Source organism: Motacilla alba, chromosome 10 (genome assembly GCF_015832195.1).
Source record: "Motacilla alba alba isolate MOTALB_02 chromosome 10, Motacilla_alba_V1.0_pri, whole genome shotgun sequence".
Taxonomy (NCBI): Eukaryota; Metazoa; Chordata; class Aves; order Passeriformes; family Motacillidae; genus Motacilla; species Motacilla alba.
The window spans coordinates 9,001,801-9,021,443 of NC_052025.1; the positions used below are offsets into that span (position 1 = coordinate 9,001,801).

Consider the following 19,643-nt stretch of genomic DNA (forward strand, 5'->3'; position numbering starts at 1 on the left):
TCAACCAGACATCCCTAGGGGACCCTCCAACTTCCCAAATACATTACAGACTGCAGAAAAATTAAACTGAACCTTTCCTTGCCATCAGTTTACAGTCTCTTGTACTGCTCTGATCTGTCTGTGCATTGCCTATGGTCCCTCTCCTCAGGATTGTCACACTGGCTTCTCATATGATGGTGAGGTGCTGATGTGTCAACCCTTGTCAGGAACTTGTCTGTCTTGCAGGGCAACTTCCATATTTTCCTAACTTACAGCTGGAAATTTGTGGCCAGATTAACAACATTTGTGAGATCTGTCTTGGTTTTTACACTACATTCCTTAAAGGGACTCCATGACCATCACTAAACAAAATCTGAAAACTACAATTAGTAATGGTGTTATCTTATTGCAGAAGTTCCATACCTTCTTGGTGATTTCTCATGAGCAGCTCCTCACAGCACCAACTCCTTCTTCCTCACAGCACAGCCAACAAACTCCAACTACCCTCTCAACCAGCTAACCCACTCTTTTATAGCTGTCCTCCTCATTGGACACAGCTGTGGCCTGTTAAGGGCAGGCCTGTTCCTAATTTTGGTAATTAGCACAGCTGCAACTCCTCAGGGGTGAGATTACTTTCTGCACTATCTTTATTTTCTTATATTCTATCCCCTCACATAGTATTATATCAGTTGATTTTTTAATTTTTTTTTTTTTTTTGCAAATACTTGTGTGAATACATACTGGACTGAGGAATGCTGAGGTTATGACATGCATGATGATAGAGATCTATCTTTCTAGGACTTCACAGAAAAAAAAATAAAAAATACACCATGCTGGTGTTACACACACACACTTCCCAGAATCCCAGCCTGGTTGAGGTTGGAAGTAACCCGTGAGTGGCATCTTTTCCAACAGCTCTGCTCCAGCACAGGCACCTAGGGCAGGCTGCTCTGGACATTTCTTGGTATTTTGGTATGTATTATGTCTGTACAGGATGCACACATGTGCACCATCTATTTGTGACATACAGGTTTTGTTAGAAAGCCCTAAAGCATCAGCTTTCCAGGTTTCTTGGTGAGAAGTACTCACTTAACAACATATTACAATTAATTTTAATGTAACATGGTACTCCAATACCTGAAGGGAACTTACAGAAGATGGGGCAAGACTATCTGCCAAGAGCCTGCAGTGACAGGACAATGGGGAATGGGTTCAAACTGTTAAGAAGGTAGGTTTAGATTAGATACTAGCAAAAATTTTTTTACTAGTGATGCTAGTGAGGCACTGGAACAGATTCCCAGGTAAGTTGTGGATGCTCCATTCTGGAGGTATTCAAGGCCAGGTTGGATGGAGCTTTGATCAGCGTGGTCTAGTGGAAAGTGAGAGGCTGGAACCAGAGGATCTTGAAGGTCCCTTCCAACCCAAACCAAATTAGGGATTCTATGATTCTAAGTCACAAGTTATTTTCCTCGAATGGTTTTACTCTTTCAATAAATCTGTCATAATTAGACTTTCACATTTGTGCACTTATGCCCGAAGTCACTCCTTTTTACACTCTCTGACGGACACCGCACTACTGAGCCCGCGCTGGCAAACGCGCTGGGTTCTGACCAGCCAGGGGCACTCAGTGCCGGCTCTCTCGGCAGTGTTACAGGGAACCGTGCGTTCCCGCGGAGCGATCAGGGCTCCGGACGGCCCGGCTCCGCTCGGCCCTGCCCCGGCCCTGCCCCGGGCCCGCTGCGGCGCGGCCCGGCCGGCGCGGGCGGGCGCTCCCCGCGCATGCGGCCTCTCCGCGCCGGGCGGGGCTGCCGGGCCGAGCCGGGGCTTCCGCCGGGGCCGGGCCCGTGTCCGGCGCGCCGGGGCGGCGCGGGGCCGGTGCCGGGGCGATGCCCGGGGCGGCGGCGCGGGGCCGCGGGCGCTGAGCGGGCGGGAGCATGGCCGAGGCGCTGCGCCAGGAGCCGGCGGGCGGGCCCGAGTCGGAGGCCGAGCTGTCGCAGCGGCTCGCCCGCACCAAGGCCCGCTCGTACGGCAGCACGGCGAGCGTGGCCGCGCCGCTGGCCGAGCGCTACGTGGAGCACCGGCTGAGCGCCGGGGACACGCTGCAGGGCATCGCCCTCAAGTACGGCGTCACGGTAAGGGAGCACCGCCGGCGGGGCCGGGAGCGGCGCTTAGAGCCGGAGAATGGCCTGGGTTGGAAGAGACCTTAAAGATCCTCCAGTTCCAAACCCCCTGCCGCGGGCAGGGACACCTTCCGCTAGACCAGGAGCTCAGAGCTCCATCCAGCCTGGCCTTGAGCACCTCCAGGGATGGGGCAGCCGCAGCTCCCGTGGGCAGGCATCTCCTCCATAGCCTGGCGGCTGTAGCCCCGGCAGCGGCGACACTCGGGCCAGAGCCGCGAGGTGACAGCAAAAAGGTGTCCCGCAGAGCATTTCCCACACACAGCGGGCAGGAAACGGTGTGGGTACGGTGTTAGTTTTAGTTTCAGTATTTAAAATGCTGACATCAGAAGTGTGGCCTGCCCGGAGGGGTCAGCACGCAGCGCTGCTGCCCGGGGCTGACAGCGCTGGGTTCCCGGGGTGGGCAGGGGGCCTGGGGAGAGGACACTCACCTGCTCCCAGCCAGTAACCTGTGCTCACACCGCCGTTCACCACTGCACTCACTGCAGGTTAAAAAAGGAAATCAGTGTAATTAAACTTATCCTTGAAAAAAGCAGCATTTTGAGCTTGACACACAGGCTGTGACAAGAGAAGGCATTTCTTCCAGTAGCTTCAGGGCTAAATATTCTTCCATTGTGCTCTGCCTACCAGTCCAGAGGTGAGGCGCATACACCAGTGATTTGAAAGCGTTGCTGCTTTTCTGCTCACTTTCTAGGGAGAAAGAAAGTTCATTTCTGAGAAAAATGTTGAAAGGCTTACTTACGCCAGCCTAGGACATGCTGAGTCCAATAAAGTCTACCAGCAGGCCCTTCTACTACCATTCCAGATGGAGCAGAAATCACCCACCCTGCCTCATTCCCGCTTATGTGGGGCCCATATTCCAGTGTGCAGCTTCAGTAGTCCCAACACAGAAAATTGCTCAGGGCTGAGCAGCTGAAGAGCGTGGCACTGGTACAGTCAGTGCCACTTTGACATCAGCTGCAAACAGCACCTTCCAGTCGGGCTCCTTCTAGAAGAGCTAGAGTGTAGTGCCAAACTATTAGGTTGTGACTGGAGAGGGTTCTTTTCCTTCTCTTGGTCTGCAAGATCTACTGAAGCCTTCTATCACCTTCAACAATACAAACCAATCACTAAAATAGCAGTTTTATAGAAAAAAAGGCACTTCTAAGCTATTTACAATCCCCTTCAGCTTAAGTGAAGTTATGAATCAAACCTGTACAAACACCTCTAAGTTGTGAACCATAAATTTTGTTTATAATCTGGGTTTGGTAAGTTTTTGCTGTACTAATGATGTAAAATACATATGTTGGGATTTTCCCCCAACATCTAATTGGTTATTTGATTTAATAAGTGTTCTGCTTAAGAAGCCAGAGCTCCATCATTATAAACTGCAGTTGAGAGAGGTTAAACTGACATGAAATGCCCCTCAGAGCAATGACAAGTTCAGCAAAATCAGCCATTGTGTTTATGTTTTCATGGGTTTCAGCCCAGGGTAGGAACGTATGCAAACACATTTCCTTTTAGCAAAATGCAGGCTGTTGTGTGTTCACGCAATGACAAAGACAGATTTCCTGTAAAGTGTCCTTCTGTTTGCTTCCTGCATCATGTATTCTTGGCTGGAAGCGAGAGTTGTAATGGAAACATTGGAATTATCTTTGGCTGCCATTGCCTCCAGTATTACTGGTTTTAGGAGTTTCCCCTGTGGTTTTCCTCACTGGGAGCTAATCTGCAGCCAGAGACATCCTGTCCAGAGGCTGCCTTTGCATGACTTGGCATAGATAGTTCAAGATAGATAAAAATACCATGCTGGGGGAGAGGGATCAGTGTGCTTTGTTTGGCCTCATCCTCTGCCCTTCACCCCCTCCCCTGGATACTGTCTATTAATCTTTAGAACTTGCATTTGTTGTATTTCCCTTTTGAGTAAATTAACACTGGGAATTCATGTTTATGGTTCAGTGCAAGTGCTGTATCTCTTTTGAGGGGAGAAGGATGAGGACCATATTTCATTGTCAGTAGAAGTAGTTTTGATTAATTAGTTCAGCACTAGTTTACAGCTTCAGTTAAAATATTAAGCATGTGCTGAATCTTTTGCTCTCTCACTGTGATAGAATTGTAGCTAAGGGACGTTACTTCAGTCATTCTAGCACTAAAAAAAGAAACCTCTTGTTAAATCCTGCTCTCCATACACCTCTGAATGTACAGAGTCACACTGAGTTGTAGGAGTTGTATTGCACATACAAAGTAACCTGCTCAGGGCTGCTCAGGGCTGAGGGATGTTCTTTTTAGAACCAAGTACTTTCCTTTTCATTATTGCTCAGTGCAGAGGTACAGACTTCCAAATGCTACCAGCTGGTATTTTAGTAATAAATAACCAGAGGTAGAGTTACAGTGAAATAGGAGAGAGAATAGCAGTGCAGTGCATTATTTATCAGCTATTGAAGCATCACCTTCCAACTCCCCTGCAGTAGGCTCTCAGTTTTCAACTTTTGTATTGTATTTTTCCAGAAAAGCTCCAGCTAGTATTTTAAATTTTTTTTATACCCCTCTACTTGTAGAGATTTTCAATTGACATTTACACTAGAGGCATTAGAAGTCTCACTAAGGCCAAACTTTTACTGAGTCAGGTAAAGCTCCCTTTATACCCTTCAGATGGTGCTCAGCTTGGGAGAGAACTTGCACCCTTATACTCTTTGAGCCTTACTAGAAATGATTTCCAAGCTTTAGGAGCTGGGAGAGTAGTGATCTTCTCTTGCTTGTGACACTGCATATTAGCTATTCAGTTTTTAAATGGGATTATTAAATCTAAGCATTTCAGCATTTTAGTCATCTGCATCAACAGGTTGAGCCCTCATGGTGGCTTTATCCCCCTTGTTTGGATTCTGCATAATTTTTACCAGAGAGTTCACCTACAGAAGCTGCTAGCAGTTCTGAGCCTTTCTCTAATATAAATCCAAATCAAAAGTACATTTGTGATATAATTTTTGTTCTTTGGCAGGCTGTTCGTGTGAGCCTGCATAGAGACTGCAAGACTGTTCAAGGATAGCATCTTTAGGTAGTGCAAGACTTTAAAAAAAGCAGCATTGTGGAGTCAAGTGCACGTAAAGCTGGGGTGTTAGCAAGGCTGAAACAGAACATGCAGTCTGAAATCACTTTGAATGCAAACAAATTCTCTCCTGAAATAATTACTGCTGCAAAGAAAGTATAGATTTATTTTAACTAAAGGTTGTATACTACTTCAGAAAGTTAATGCTTTACACTTTGCCAAAACTTAATAGCTTATATTTTTTCTGTCTTTTTCAGATGGAACAAATAAAGAGGGCAAATAAACTTTTCACTAATGACTGTATATTTCTGAGGAAAACCCTGAATATTCCGGTTATATCAGAGAAACCATTACTGTTCAATGGACTCAATTCACTGGAGTCTCCTGAGAATGAAACTGTTGACAGCTCCCCTTCTTGTGATGAAGGACTAGTGGCAGTTCAGGAAGAAAGTAGTTCTTCTCCCAGTCCTCCAGAGCCTGACAACCAGCCCACTGCACCAGAAGAATTATCTGCCAAAGATTTCCTACAGAGATTGGACTTGCAGATTAAGTTATCCAAACAAGCAGCCAGGAAACTAAAAGATGACAATGTCAGGTAAATGCCACTTTTGGTGTTAAACATTGCAATCTCACCCTGAAGGCATTGCAGTCTAAGCTGACCCCTCTTTGTGGGGTCTCAGCATCTGTGGCTTTTATTTGTCAGCAGCAAGTGCCTGCTATTCTCATGCGCCAGGTACATTCAGAGCACAGCATTAGCAGGTGCCTTGCTATGGCAGTTAGAAAGGCTGCCTCACAACAGATTATTTGGAGAGTACAAATACTATTTCATAAAAGCCAGAAGGCCAGGATTCTCCAAGATGTGGAGTGTAAGTAGGCAACTATTTGAGCAAAAACATAGTTTTTGGTAGAATGCTAAGCAAAGGCCTATGAAGAAGCTGATTGTGTACAGCAAGGCATGATTCTGTTTTTCTTTTTGTCCCAGATTGCCTCATTGTGTAAATATTCTCCATGACGCAGTTTCAGTTAAGCTTTCCTGTCTCCTTTCCCTATGCAGTTCATCCCACTTTGTGGATCCACCTATGCAGACTTCATCTTTTCTTCAGTATTTCCAGAGCCAGGAGCTCCCACATATTTACTCATAGAAAAAGCAGTACTTTCTGACCTCTGTGCCACAGTAGTGGCACATATCCCCTCACATATGTAGGTATCCTATGGAGAGCACAGAAAGACTCTGAGCAAGAGTGGATTTCAGTAGCGTTTGTTTTCCATGTCCTTGGGACAAGCTTCCTCAGCTTGTTCACAATCAGTCTCTTGGGCTGGCTGTCTGCCTGTTATTCCCTGCAGAAGTCCCCTCAGTGGGGGATGCTGAGGTGGTCCTTGTCACAATAAAAGGTAAGACTGCAGGGAACTGGTACTGCTTCTCTTACCAGAGAGCTGAAGAGAAGTTATGCCTGCAGATACATGCTTTGCTTTTACAAATTTGTTCAATGCAAAACTTCACCCACCATCTTGGTTCACTTCAAATGCTCTGATTTGAGAAGGTAACCTTTCAGGACCAAATTTATTGAGTATAGAATTGCATAATTTCTTTAAACGAAGAAATTATTTCAGCAACGTTAAAACTTCATTCAGCAGACAAAAGTTTGAAGGAGAACAGTATTGTATTTAGCTATTGGACGAGCCTCCTTTGGAGAAATATCCCCACATACAACCCTCCATTGCCAGGACATGGTTTAGAGCCTCAGAGAAGGCTGGAATGCTTTCACATCTTATCACGCTTGTCAGTTACCTTCTTTGACATTGGTTGCATGAAAGGAAAAATAGCTGGAGAGTTGGAATAGTTGGAACTCAGAACCTTCTCTGTGCAAACTCATCCACTTCCATTGTTATATTTGAAGCAACATAGAGCACCTATCAAATATGCTGCTGCTGACTTTCAGATCATTAGATGTATGTACCTACCACAGATCAGAGTAGGTGTTGACCCAGCAGTTAAGCTGCATAACAGGAAACCACAGTCCCTGCCAGAGGAAGGAAATTATTTTAACATCTCTTCAACAAAATAACATGCTAATTCGAAGAAAATTCACTTAGATGTTGCTGCACCATGAGCAGAGCCAATACAGGGGAAGTGACACTGCACAAATAGTACACTGCTGCCACTAATACCCATTTCCTATGCTGCTTCAGTTACAAATTGGGAAACGTGGACCTGGTACAAAGTCACCTCCCAAGAAATAATGTATACAGGAGGATGAGTTATTTTCCCACCTCCTGTTCAGATTTAGCAGATAATTCTGTTTAATGCATGTAACAGATTTTTATTGGTCAGGCTGTTACAGGAAGCATGAAGTCCAGAGCTGCAGGCAGTCTGCTGAGCAGGATGTTGCCCAAAGCTTCTGAAGAGATATAGTTTCCTGTGCATCTGATAGTCTTCATAATATTCCCTTCTACATCACTAGCCCTGGCTTTCGTTTATGGCTCACAAAAGCCACACAGTTGGAAAGGACAGACCCCTTTATACTCTGGCAGCAAGGGGCAAAGGACCAAAGTCAATGTTTGCTCTGCAGAGAACAGGAGTACAGAGAGACCGTTGCCAAAAACCTTGGAGATAGTTTTCAGCTGTGTTCCATCAATGGTATATCTGGGTCCAGACTGGAAGGTGGCAACATTCCTTTCTGTGCTCCAGCGGCTCCCCAGAAGGCACCTGTTCTCCTTCCTGCCCAGCCCTTTCGTGCCCCTTGCTTGGAGCAGGAAGCCTTTGGAAATTGGACAGCTGTGTTAGTAAACCAGCCTCATGAATATGCAAGTTTTCTATTCTTAGAGTGAAAACCATTTATGAAATTAGAGTGCTGCTTCCAGCTGCTCTGGCCTGCATTCAGGTTGCCTTGTCAAGGCCTGTTTGGAACTTGATGTGCCAACACTGGCAAATACTTCTGTGCCTGCTTGAGAGCACCAAAGGAGCACCTGGAGTTCATCCACTACCACCAAAAGGGACACTGGAGCTCACAAAACTGCAAGCAGAAGCAGGCTATCAGCTCATGAACTTAAAGAGCCATAACTTCTCACCATACCATGAGCCTGATTTGACAGATGGTGAGAACCACACCTACTAAATTGCTCTTTACTTTAGCCTCCTTTTTAGCTGCCAAGAATGCATGTGCACACGTACACTGATTTGGATTAAACCCCACACAGAAGTTTCATGGTCAGAAACTGCCCTGTGCTACAAAGGCAGTTTACAGTGAATTATATTGTTTAATTAGAACTCTTGGAGTCACTCCCTTAAGTGCTCTTAAAGGAATAAAGTTTAGGTAGAAAAATTGGGGAGCACATAGCTGCAGATTTAGACTAGATATTAAACTATAATAGCTGTGCAGGCAGATGAGCATAAAAGGTTATAGAATGTGATCCACTCCGTTTGTGCCAGGTGCCTTTCACTATTAGAGTTTATATAAGCACATGGCTAGATCTACATCTACCTTTACTAGAGTTTCATTGAGCAAGAAATCATGAGTTAATGAGTCATTAATCATGCATATTCACCCAAGATGCAGCTCAAGGCAATAAAGCCTTTTTGTTTTGAGTGATGTTTTTATAGTAGGCCAGAAGAAATGTAAAAGGATTAATACAGTTCTCTGTAGCATATGTTATTAATTAATGTATTTGTATATTAGGGAAGAATACTCATTATAAAGCAGTTGTGATAGTTTGAGAAAATACAGTGGTGCTTCACCTGGCCCAAAATGCTGTTACACCAAAACTGGAAATGACTTTAATGATGCTTTTTGTATCAGATAGTTCCATATGAGAAAGTTGAACACCAGGTATCTAATGCAAGCTGTTTATAGAGTCCTTAAGATAGACTTATACCATATACTGTGCTTCTGGAACGGGTCGCATCTTTCTGCATTTGCCTTGGAGTGTCTAATTTTGAAAACCTTGTAACTGAACAGAGCCTCTCTAATCAGTGATGGTGATTCAAGCCAATGGAACTGGTGTCAGCACAGGAACAGAACCTGGTACTGTCATCTGCTCACTTGCCTTGACCTGAACCTAGGAAAGACTATGGTCTTGAAGCCTTCAAAACTCACAACTGAGATAATTTGCCCAATAATTTTTCACCCTCATTGGCTATCAGCTGAGGAAAGAGATGCCTCAACAAGGGAGGCTGGCTGTGGAGAATCCTTTCAGACATCCCAAAACTAACAACTCAGATTTCTGCCTTGTTTAATTGTGCATCCTAGAAGCATCCAAGCATTTGAGTGCACTTACAGTCAGGTGTCCTTGCTCTTACAGAAGTGGTTATTTGTGGCCTGATGCACACTGTAGCTTGCAGGAGACTTCTTTCAGTTCCTGTAACCCACTGGGCAAAGTGGCGACAGCAAACGGGAAGAGACAGCACTACAGAGTGTTGTAATGCTGTGCTGTTCCTTTTCCATCCCCTGAAGGAGAATGTTGCTATGACTTAGCACTTTGCTATTTTAAGCTTCTTAAAAGTGAAGTAAATTGTTTGGTCGTTAAACATACACGCACTGCCATGGTGGTGCTTGTGGGTCACAGACCAGAGCTACTACTATATAATTTTATTTCATGTAAAGCTCAGCTTCTTTTTAAGCCATCAGATCAGACTTGTACTTGCTATGTATGGTTCTAAGATCTCTATGAGTATTATTTCCTGGTCGTTACCCTGGTTTGGGGTAGTGTTGCAGAGCCTGGCACTGCAGCCTGGAACAGAAGAGCAGAAGCTGTTCTTGCTGAGCAGTTCCAAGCCTTGGTCAGAAATGTACTTTGCACATTACACCGGTCACTGCTTTGCTTCAGTTCCAGCACAACAAGCTGCTTTATAGTTCTCAAGTCCCTGCCCTGTAGAGATGTCCCTCAAAGCTCCCATAAGCCCAGTGCTGGCCTTCTGCCCTCTGCTGACAACTGCCACCTGTACCCGAGTGCACCTTGCACAAGGGAGGTGGGGACAAACAGCCTCGACAATGGTTTTGGTGCTTGCATGTCTGAAGAGCTGCTGATATAACATCAGTATTTCAGCTCTTCAGTTGTCTTTATTCACCCATAATTAACTCATTTCAGTCCAGTGTTCGGCTGTTGCCAGGTCAGGATGGATGGTATTCCTATAAAGCTTTCAAGAAGAATGTCTGAAAATTTGATTCTAGCAGCCTTTAATTAGAAGGAAGGTCTTTTTGCTGTAGTTCTGCCACATTTCATTCTCCTAAAACAGGAAGCATAACAAAACTAAGTAGTACAAAGTAATTTCCAGTGTAGAGCACAGAAAGGAAGTTTCTTTCCTACTAGAGTCTAAGCTCTGAAAATAAAAAAGTTATCCTTCATCCTCACACAAACTAGCAGGAGATTGCTATTTGCAACTGAGATCTGCACGTGTGGCTAGACACACATTGCTCCAGAAGGGCATATGTTGGAGCTTCAGAATGTACTTTTTGAAATATTTAGCTTTGGGCAAGTCGTTATGGTTGAATTTTACAGTCCTGCAGTCCAGTCTTACAAGCTTGGTATGTTGATAGGTTTCAATTTTGAAAAAAGCTTTAAAATGTCTTGAGAGAATTTGTAAGTAAAAGTGGCTTAGTGCTTTTTTGACTAAACATGAGTTACTTGCTTTCTTAATCTACTGTCATGCCATGTATCGTGGAAAGCTTCTGCAAATGATACATTATTAAAATTATAGTATTCCATGGCAGTTTTGGATGCAGAACTGGATATAATGAAGGATACTATTTAAATGTATACAGGTATCTGCATCCTTGGTAATGTCTTGGTAGCATCACTAATGTAAATAAATGTAGATTTGTAAGGAAGGCTAAAAATCTGTTCTCAGTACTACTGTAACCACACATCCCTGCAATAACAACCAGTTTCATCCCAAACTTGTTTTTTTTTTTTTTTGAGGGTTCTGTTTTTGGCAAGATTATTTCAAGGCAAAGGACATATTATGCCTTTGGCTTAAGATGATAATTTTGCTGGGAAGACAAGTTACTCTGCTGTTTGGTTAGTTTGTATGGTTCTGTTTGGGGGGGTTAGATGAAATTCAAATTGTAGATAAATAATCATGTTTATTAGGGAAAAGTCTTCATGGTTTTGATATTGAAATATTTTTTTACCTTATACCATTATTAGACTCTCTGAATAACTGTACCTTTGTATGGAGGTGCACACAGTATTAAAAGCAATCCTTTCACAGTGTAGCAGCTGTAAAGTCCTTCTGTTCTTACCAAAACACTGAACTTGGCAGCAGCTTTAAGGTTGAACTCTCAGGAACAAAACTTCGAAGCTACAGTAGTACAAAGCAAGGGAACTTGGCATCCTTGTGCTGCGCTGCAATAGGTTTACATAACCCCTTTTTTTAAAGGCAATATTGTCAGGTGAACAGCAGGCAGACTGATTTTCTTGAGGATGTTTTAAAAGCAACATTACTTTGCTTTATCCAGTTATTGCATTAACAATAGCATTTGAGAGCAATTGCTTTTTCCTAAGAAAATCCAAGGGATCAGTCTTGATGGGGATTGATGTAAGGGAAGTATACATCAGGAACAGCTTGCAGCATCAGGACTCAGATCCACCCACAGCTATGATGGACTGCTCCTGTTCTTACTTCATTTGGTCTCTCTGTCCCTCCTGCCATTCAAAATGTTGAAACAAACCTCTAACTAAGCTTTATTTTTTTAAAAGAAGAAATGAAAATCAACACTGCAGGAGCTCCAGCATGCCCTCCACCTTGTTTTCCTTTAAGTTTTTCTTATTGATTTGATCAAGAATATTTTTTTAAATACATTCTGATGTTGTTGAACTTACACAGCTTTACTCACTTTCAGCATTATGTTCTCAACATCTCAGGGACTCCAGAGATGTGTAATTACAGTATGATACTGCAAATATTCCTGTTAGGCAAGGCTGGCGTGGCCTATTTTGACCCACTAGGAAAACTGCATTTTTATTAGAGTTTTACTGTTGAGAATGGTATGCTCCTGACCTGATGATCATTTTCTTTCTAGAGATGAGGAGAATGAGGAAGGTCCCTATGCAACTTCTTCGTATCACCAGTAGAAGACAGATGTGATGGCCTGGAAACTTTCCATGAAATCAGTTCTTACAGAACTAAGCAGTCAATAATTCAAAACTCAAGTCTTTTGGACTCATCCTCTTGATGTACTTAAAAGAAGTCATGAATGGGTAATTGCACTGAAATTATGACCTCTTCTGCCTTCCATAGGTTAATGTCCTTATGTTATATCAATAAAAGGTTTAAGCCTTCCAAAACTAGCAATGGCCTTTTTACCCCTTCTGTGCAAACTGTAGCATGGTAGCAACTATGTATCCCCGAGGTCACCTTTATGCAGGATGTTGATCTTTAGTAAAGATTTTGTAAATACTTGTTAAAGTGAAATTTGTTTTAAGTATTTAAAAATATTAAATAAGTTTGCTTGTAAATGACAAATGATGGAAGTAAAAGGAATTTACTTATTCTGCGAACATAGGCAAGTTTACTGTGAAAGTTTTGTCTACTTCAGGGCTGCAGAACTTGCCTGTAAACCTTGTATGTGTCTGTGTGTGGTTATGATGTATTCCTAGAAAGGGGAATTCAGCTTGTGTTGATGAATTAAAGCCTTTTTGGTTAAAGAACTGTTTGCATATTGGATTTCTACTCATAAAAGGGATGAGTTACACAAGAGGCTTTTTTGTGAGATATGACCTTGGAATATCAGATGTGTGTTCTTGTGTGCAGTTAAATTTTGTGTGGTTTTAATTTAATAAAATACCAAAAATACTGATGTGTGTGTTCATAATGAAGTCAGCTTGGTTCTAGCCTGTTTTTAGGGAAGAATGGTTTGTCTAATTTCACAAGTATTAGATCGTAATTTCAGGGTAAATAATATCTTTACCCTATCCATATAACTCACCTCCTAAGTGAGACCTGCAAGAGCTATCTGCCCTAGCTGTGCAGTTTGTTAAGATGAATAAGTGGCACATTGGCAAGCCTTCCCTGTTCTGAGAAGACATGCCAGTATTCAGGTCTGCAAGTGGACCCCATCTGTAGCTCAGGGAGACAGAGAGCAACCTGCAGTCACTGTTGCCCCAAAGTTAGGATATTAGCAACTTCCTGTTAAATATCCTATATTTTTTCCCCAGGGATTCCATAAACTTCACAATAGTTTTGTCATTAAAGATCTGATGGATCCCCACTGAAACAGATGCAGTTTCCTATAGTTTAGCTCATCAGTATCACCCTAAAATAAAAACTGTTCTGCAGTATGTTAACAGGGAAACAAAACGGAAAGTCTCATTAATTTCCTAAAACCAGAAGTAAAAATTCAAAGCTCAGCAGGAATTGGCTGCTTTTACTGCTCAACCTAAGGTTAGGGGTTAGCGTTCCAAAAACCACAAAGCCCAGAGCTCCAAGCACACTGCAAAAGGCATCCCGAGGGGAACACTTCTCCAAGAAGGCAGGGCTCCACCGTAGGTCATGGTTATTTGGGAAAACAAGCATCACCACTCTGAACACCCCTTCCCCTTCCCCTCCTTCCCCAGCATTACACACTGAGCATGGCACCACATGGTCTGGGCCCTGGTTAGGGCTAGGGTTGGGGTTAGGGATAGGGCATAGGGATAGGGTTTGTGTTAAGGAAGTTGTGATCAGCTGTCCTGCCTGGGTCCCCTCCCAGCTTCTCGTGCACCCCCAGGCTCCTCAGGGGTGGGGTGAGGAGCAGGAAAGGCCTTGGCTCTGTGCGAGCTCTGCTCAGCAGAAACGAAAACATCTCGCTGTTATCAACACATTTGTGTTTCCAGCAAAGATCCAAAACATAGTCCTAAATTGGCTACTGTGGAGAAATAAACTCTACCCCAGCCAAAAGCAGCACACTAATGTAGCTTGTAGTAAAGTGTTTAATAAAGTACAGTATCAGAAACAATAGTCTATTAGAAAAGCTCAAAAGGTGAATATCATATATATTGTACTTATTACATTTTCAGTCATCATTTAGAAGTGAAGGATTTCTGAAGGATCCAGCAGAGATAGAAACAACACAGAAACTGATTTTTGTCAGTGTTGAAACAGAGATGTGCAGTTGTTGAAAATACCTTTCTTACCAGGAAGAAAGCAAGCACTATGATTTACTAATTATGGCTAAACACACAGCAGCTCAAGTCCTAATGTGCTCCATGTGTTCCCTGCAAAATAAGTACTGATCTGTGATGCAAGTTGAAACTTGAATCACTCAGTTTGATTTTATTTTGAGTAAGTCACAGCACTTTAGGAATGCAGGGTGATTCATCAGGCTGGCTGTGTTTCACTGTCTGGTTCTGAAAGGTGTGATGTACAGATGGATGTTCATTCCATGTACCAGCAATGGAACCAGTATTTGAAGCATTCAAGTAACAAGTTTAGTGGGGTTGGGCAGGATGGAAAGTGAATTTAGTTTGAGGAACCACAGCTGTGATTTCTGGTCTATCTGTCAGAGGCTTGCTCTGTTCTCAGCTGCTCATCAGGCCGCTCCAATATCTCCATGTGTACCTCCAGGGATGCACAGCAGCAGGGTAAGTACAGAACAACTCCAAGAATGTGCATACTCTGAAATACAATCAGGGCACACCCATTGTTGGGTTTTTGTTTTCCTAAGTTATGCCACTGATACTTTGTTCAAGCTATAAAATTTGCAAAACTGAGAGGTTAACAAATATCACCACACACTGTTCATAATCACTGGTCAGTTGATGACATCTGCCCTTTAGTACCAGACTCGTGAGAGGATGAAGTAAGAAACTAACTTCCAATGAAAACTGAAATTATTCTTTTACTACTCATCATATTAACAGGAGAAGGAAATTTGGGGTCTTTTCAAAACTAGTCATTGGAGAAGGACAATTTGTCCATTTTTTGTTTTTTCAAGTGCAGGTCCTAGGTTACTGCCACTTCCCTATCTGTAGAGCTCTATGGTTAGTTACCATCCTCCTGATTTCTGTCATAAATCCAAATTTGGGAAACAGTTTGCTTTTCCCATGTGATGGTCATATAAGAAAGGAAGTCAGAAGCTGTTGCAGAATGCAACTGAGATCTACAGAGGCATAAAGAAATTCGTATATTTGGGAACAAGAGCAAATACTAATAAACAAATGAGAGGGTTTAGATGAGAACAAATGCACTGATTTAAAGTAACATTAATTATTTTTTCCTAATTTTTTTTCTCTAGAGTTTCTAAGGGACTATTTGTCAGAGGAAGCTTACATTGATTACATTTTTGAATATGGTTTTTACCATTAGTGACTGCTACTGCAATTCAGTGATTCACATCAGGATGTGTATGAGCAGGCAGTGATGATGTATTTTGTAGATGCTAGAAAACATTCACTGGCTTATGTTTCATCAGTTTGCAAGGAGTTATGCTGTTACACCTCAGTGCTATCACATTCACTTAATGCTGATTATCAATAATGCTCAGTTGACAATTTACGTTTTGCAGGGATCCCAGAGTTTACTGCAGTTGGCTGAGAAATATTGCTCAAATCTCCTCCAGTTTAATCTCCAGCTGTAGGGAAGGCAATGACCCAAGGAGTGACTTGACAGAACTTTGTGCTGTGCAGGCAGTGCTCTAAGCCAGTATCTCCATTCACTGGCAGGCAAATTCCAACCTCTGCATCAGATAACATTTTTTAACTGTATCAGTCTTAGAGATATCATAAGATTAAAAAAAAAAAAACAACCAAAAAAACCAGAGAAGGGATAACCTCAATTATGAATGAAGAATCTGTAAGTAAAGAGAACAGGGCTTTCCTGGAATTCTTCTACTCAGCTGAGTCTAAGGCCTTATGTCCTCTGGGAGGCTGTTTGAAATGTACCTTTCTAAATGCTTCTTTACCTTTGATCTTGCTTTGTCAGTTCTTCATACATAAAGTTATCCACTCAAGGTAAAAAACCTCATAAGCCATTCTTCCAAAACTTTGTTAGTTGAGGAAGAAGAATGTACCAAATTCTTTATGCTAATGCTAGCATATATAGGCCAAAAAAAAAAGTTCTCCAAGATGAAACTGCTCAGCACAGAACAGAGGTCAGTAATCAGACCACAGCCTTGATATCCAGAGATACTGAGATACAATAGATTCTTTAAGTCCTTCTGAAAAGCAGGGCCCCTGTTGCTAAAAAAAATATCTCTAGTTGCAAACTTCCCTTTCCATACAAAATGACTTGAATTGCTTTCTTATTTTTTTTCTTTAGAGAAAGTAATGGCTATTTACACTTGCTATCAGGATATTCACATCAGGAATTCAACTAATTATGCATGCACAATCATCAAATGGTGCAAAGAAGATGTTCACACATGCTGAAGAAAAGAATATTCTTCTAATATGGAAGGCAATTGTAAAGTCAAAAATTTATCAATTAGCTAAGGACACTACAGTCCACGTTACAGAATACTACAGATAGAAATAAAAAAGAATAAAAAAAAAGTGTTAGTATTTAAAACTAAAATAAATGAATAAAAAATAATATTAAGATTAATGAAAACTTTAATAGCTAAATTATTTTCAAATACTTTATTTAGAGAACTATGAACTATTTTCTAATAATGCCCTTTACATAGTTGCATCTATAGAAAGCTTGTTGAGTGAAAGCAAAAAAAGGAGAATTAAAAGAAATTTCCATCAGAAATGATTGGTTTAGCTACAAAAGTAAACCAAACATGAACAATAAATCAAAGAGAGCATTACAGAAATATTTACTTTATCAAATAGAAATTCAGTGTCAGAATTTGGTGTTTAGGGTTGATTTGTGAATGTAGGAAAATACAGTATGCAGAAAGTGAAGGGAGCACTACAGCTCTTCATTTCTGTCTAGAGTTGTCAGTACAATGTAAACAGAGCATTTCTAATGATATCCTCAAAGTAACAGATCCTAAGTCATTGAGCCAGGAGTGGGGGAAACTAGACTAGATTTCTACAGGTTTGGCAGTCACTAACGTTTTACAGGCTGCCATAGATGCGTTTAATTACATCAGCCTCTTCCTTATCCAGGATGCCCTTGTCCACATAAGCATCAGCTTGCTGATCAATGAAATCTCTCAGCTTTGAAAGATCATAGTCTGAAAAACAAGAAAACAATGGCACAATGAGTCATTGCCATTATACTGCTTCACCTAAGAAACAATGTCATTGTAAAGTTTATCCAACCAATGCACTTTATCAAACATGAAGAGGATTCTCTCTAAGTGCATCTTGTGAAAACATAAAAAACCCCAAAATACCTGCACAAAGTCTTTTTACACACCACAGTGCTTTTATTATCCAAGAGAAATAATCATCTCTTGCTCTTGATTGATTGCTATCAAATGCTAAAGCAAGAATATTTTCCAGTCCAGGGATTTGATGTTCTAGTCTGCACAGCAAAAGCTGTTGTGCCCTATTATTTTCACAACTGTCACGGAATCAAAAGAACGTATTAAATAGACTATTTCCAGTTGAAATCCCAGTAAAATTCCCACTTACTACCACTGTAGTGGAAAATCATGAAAGCATCCTGAAAATAGATCAAAATAATACAATTATTTACCTTGATACAGAACATAATATTCTGGTTTGAAAGCTACTGCAGTGAGCAGCCTTTGTGACAGTGTTAGTGTCAGTTTTTGACAATCTCCCTGTGTCAATCTGCAACAGAATGCTGAAAGATCCTTCCTCCTTTTCCAATAGATGAGTGCATCTATGCAGCCTGATTCACACCATATGCATTAAATAGACTTTTCCTATGCTGGTGAACATCACTATTTTCCATGAAAAGAATTCTACTACACAGCAATTTTTCAAATAACATAGAAAGAAAACCTATTGTGTAGTTGTGACTCTGGCAGCACATTCAGTATATTCACATATAAACACAATAAAGTTTCAGTTACATAATTAGCTGGATAAATGTAAAGCTTAATTTTTTAGAATCAGAAGAAGAACATCAGTGTTTTAAATGTTCATACTAAGTTAAATGAATTAGTATCTTTCACAAGAATGAATACATTCTGAACTTTTCAGTATAAATGACTTATTCCACACACAGAGCCTTCAGAATGCATTAAAACTGATTTTGTGATGTCCAGTGTATAACATCACACAGCAGTATGTGGAAGAACCTTTTTTCAAACAGTGCATTCTTAACAAAATAAACAATAATGAATTTGTGGTTTTTTAGGTTTAAAAATTTGACCAAAACAGGATAGAAATAGAAAGATATTAAGAAGCAAATTGATGCTTGTGATCATTTTTATAAAAGCATAAGGCAATTTAATATGAGTAATACAGATAATTTATATTCAATATTCCCCACTCCTGCAGAGGTGTCCTCTCCATATCTGAGTTAGAAGGAATTTTGCCATTTGCTGTACTGAGGCGAGGATTTCTTCTCTGCTCTGTTACTGTCATTATTCACAAGACTGCAACCTGCTTGTGTCTCCATCCTGTATGAGTAACAGGGACAAACAGTACTGAGCAATTTTGTAACTGGGATGAGAGATTTCATTCATCTTGACAGAATGAGGGTCTCCATTGAAAGATACCAAGGAATGGAAATGAACGAAGAGCAAATACTAAATTAATTTAATATCCACATTTTTCAGATTAAAATATCTGTGCTTATTTTACGTCTAGAATACTTTTTCTAACTCTAAGATTATTATGTGGAGATGTGAAAGTTTAATTACAAAACATCCTGTATGGGATTACAACCATTATGATATTATCCAATTCAGGCTAATTTGTATATCTCACAGCAATTTAAATTGGTTTTTTTTTTTCTAGAAATTGATAGCTTCCAATTTCTAATTCTTATTTCGAATCTATTGTAATTAGAAAAATCAGCTTTGGATGCTGATTCACTGCAACAGCTCCAGTAAATGAAGTGAGCTCTTATTTGCATATTCAGATCAAGCCATTTGCCATTGAAGTTAATGACAGGATTTACTTTCATTTCTAAATGGCTGCTGTTAGTGTTGTGAAGCTCTGAAGTACCCAAGTGTTTGTTGAACAAGCCACTCATGCTCTTTGCCTGTATTGGTTAAATGCTGAGTTCTGCAATGGTTTCAAGCATCAAGCCAGGTCTGGGAGATATGAAGGGCAGGCCCATGGAGTCTGTAGGTTGTAAACAGGCAAGACAAACTTTGGACACAAATGAGCCCAAAATCCAAGTTTTTGACATGTTTATCTTTAAATCATCCCAGCCACTCAAGCTTACCAGCCTCCTTAATAGGCAATTGATACTTCCAAACTGCAGAAATGCAAATCAACACTTCCAGGGTTATTAGTCACTGAATGAATAATATCTACTGAAATTCATACAAAATGAAGGACCCACAAACATTTGCCTCCTCAAGGGTATTCAGTGAGTAACCCAATCCATGAGTAGGGCTGGGAAAGCCTGGCCATTTTAATACATGAATTACTTTGAGAATTGCTTTTCTGCCAGC

The 19,643-nt window shown here is 41.3% G+C and overlaps 2 protein-coding genes across 5 annotated transcripts in view; one reads left to right on the forward strand and one right to left on the reverse strand.

Moving 5' to 3' along the window:
- The first annotated feature begins 1,765 nt into the window (after positions 1-1,765).
- On the forward strand, positions 1,766-12,970 carry LYSMD2 (LysM domain containing 2). Of its 2 annotated transcripts, XM_038146900.1 has the most exons (3): positions 1,766-2,111; positions 5,436-5,773; positions 12,198-12,970. In XM_038146900.1, exons 1-3 carry the CDS (start codon positions 1,914-1,916, stop codon positions 12,247-12,249), a joined length of 588 nt encoding a protein of 195 aa, XP_038002828.1. In that variant the 5' UTR covers positions 1,766-1,913; the 3' UTR covers positions 12,250-12,970. The 2 variants fall into 2 exon arrangements, with proteins under 2 accessions (XP_038002828.1, XP_038002829.1); XM_038146901.1 differs by lacking the exon at positions 5,436-5,773 and having other exon boundaries at positions 1,782-2,111.
- Positions 12,971-14,067: 1,097 nt separating this feature from the next.
- Positions 14,068-19,643, reverse strand: part of SCG3 (secretogranin III) — a 28,196-nt gene continuing 22,620 nt past the window's right edge. For all 3 annotated transcript variants that reach the window (XM_038146899.1, XM_038146897.1, XM_038146896.1), the window contains one exon: positions 14,068-17,276. In XM_038146899.1, coding sequence (XP_038002827.1) covers positions 17,158-17,276 — 119 coding nt within the window. In that variant the 3' untranslated portion in view covers positions 14,068-17,157. The remainder of the gene's footprint in view (positions 17,277-19,643) is intronic.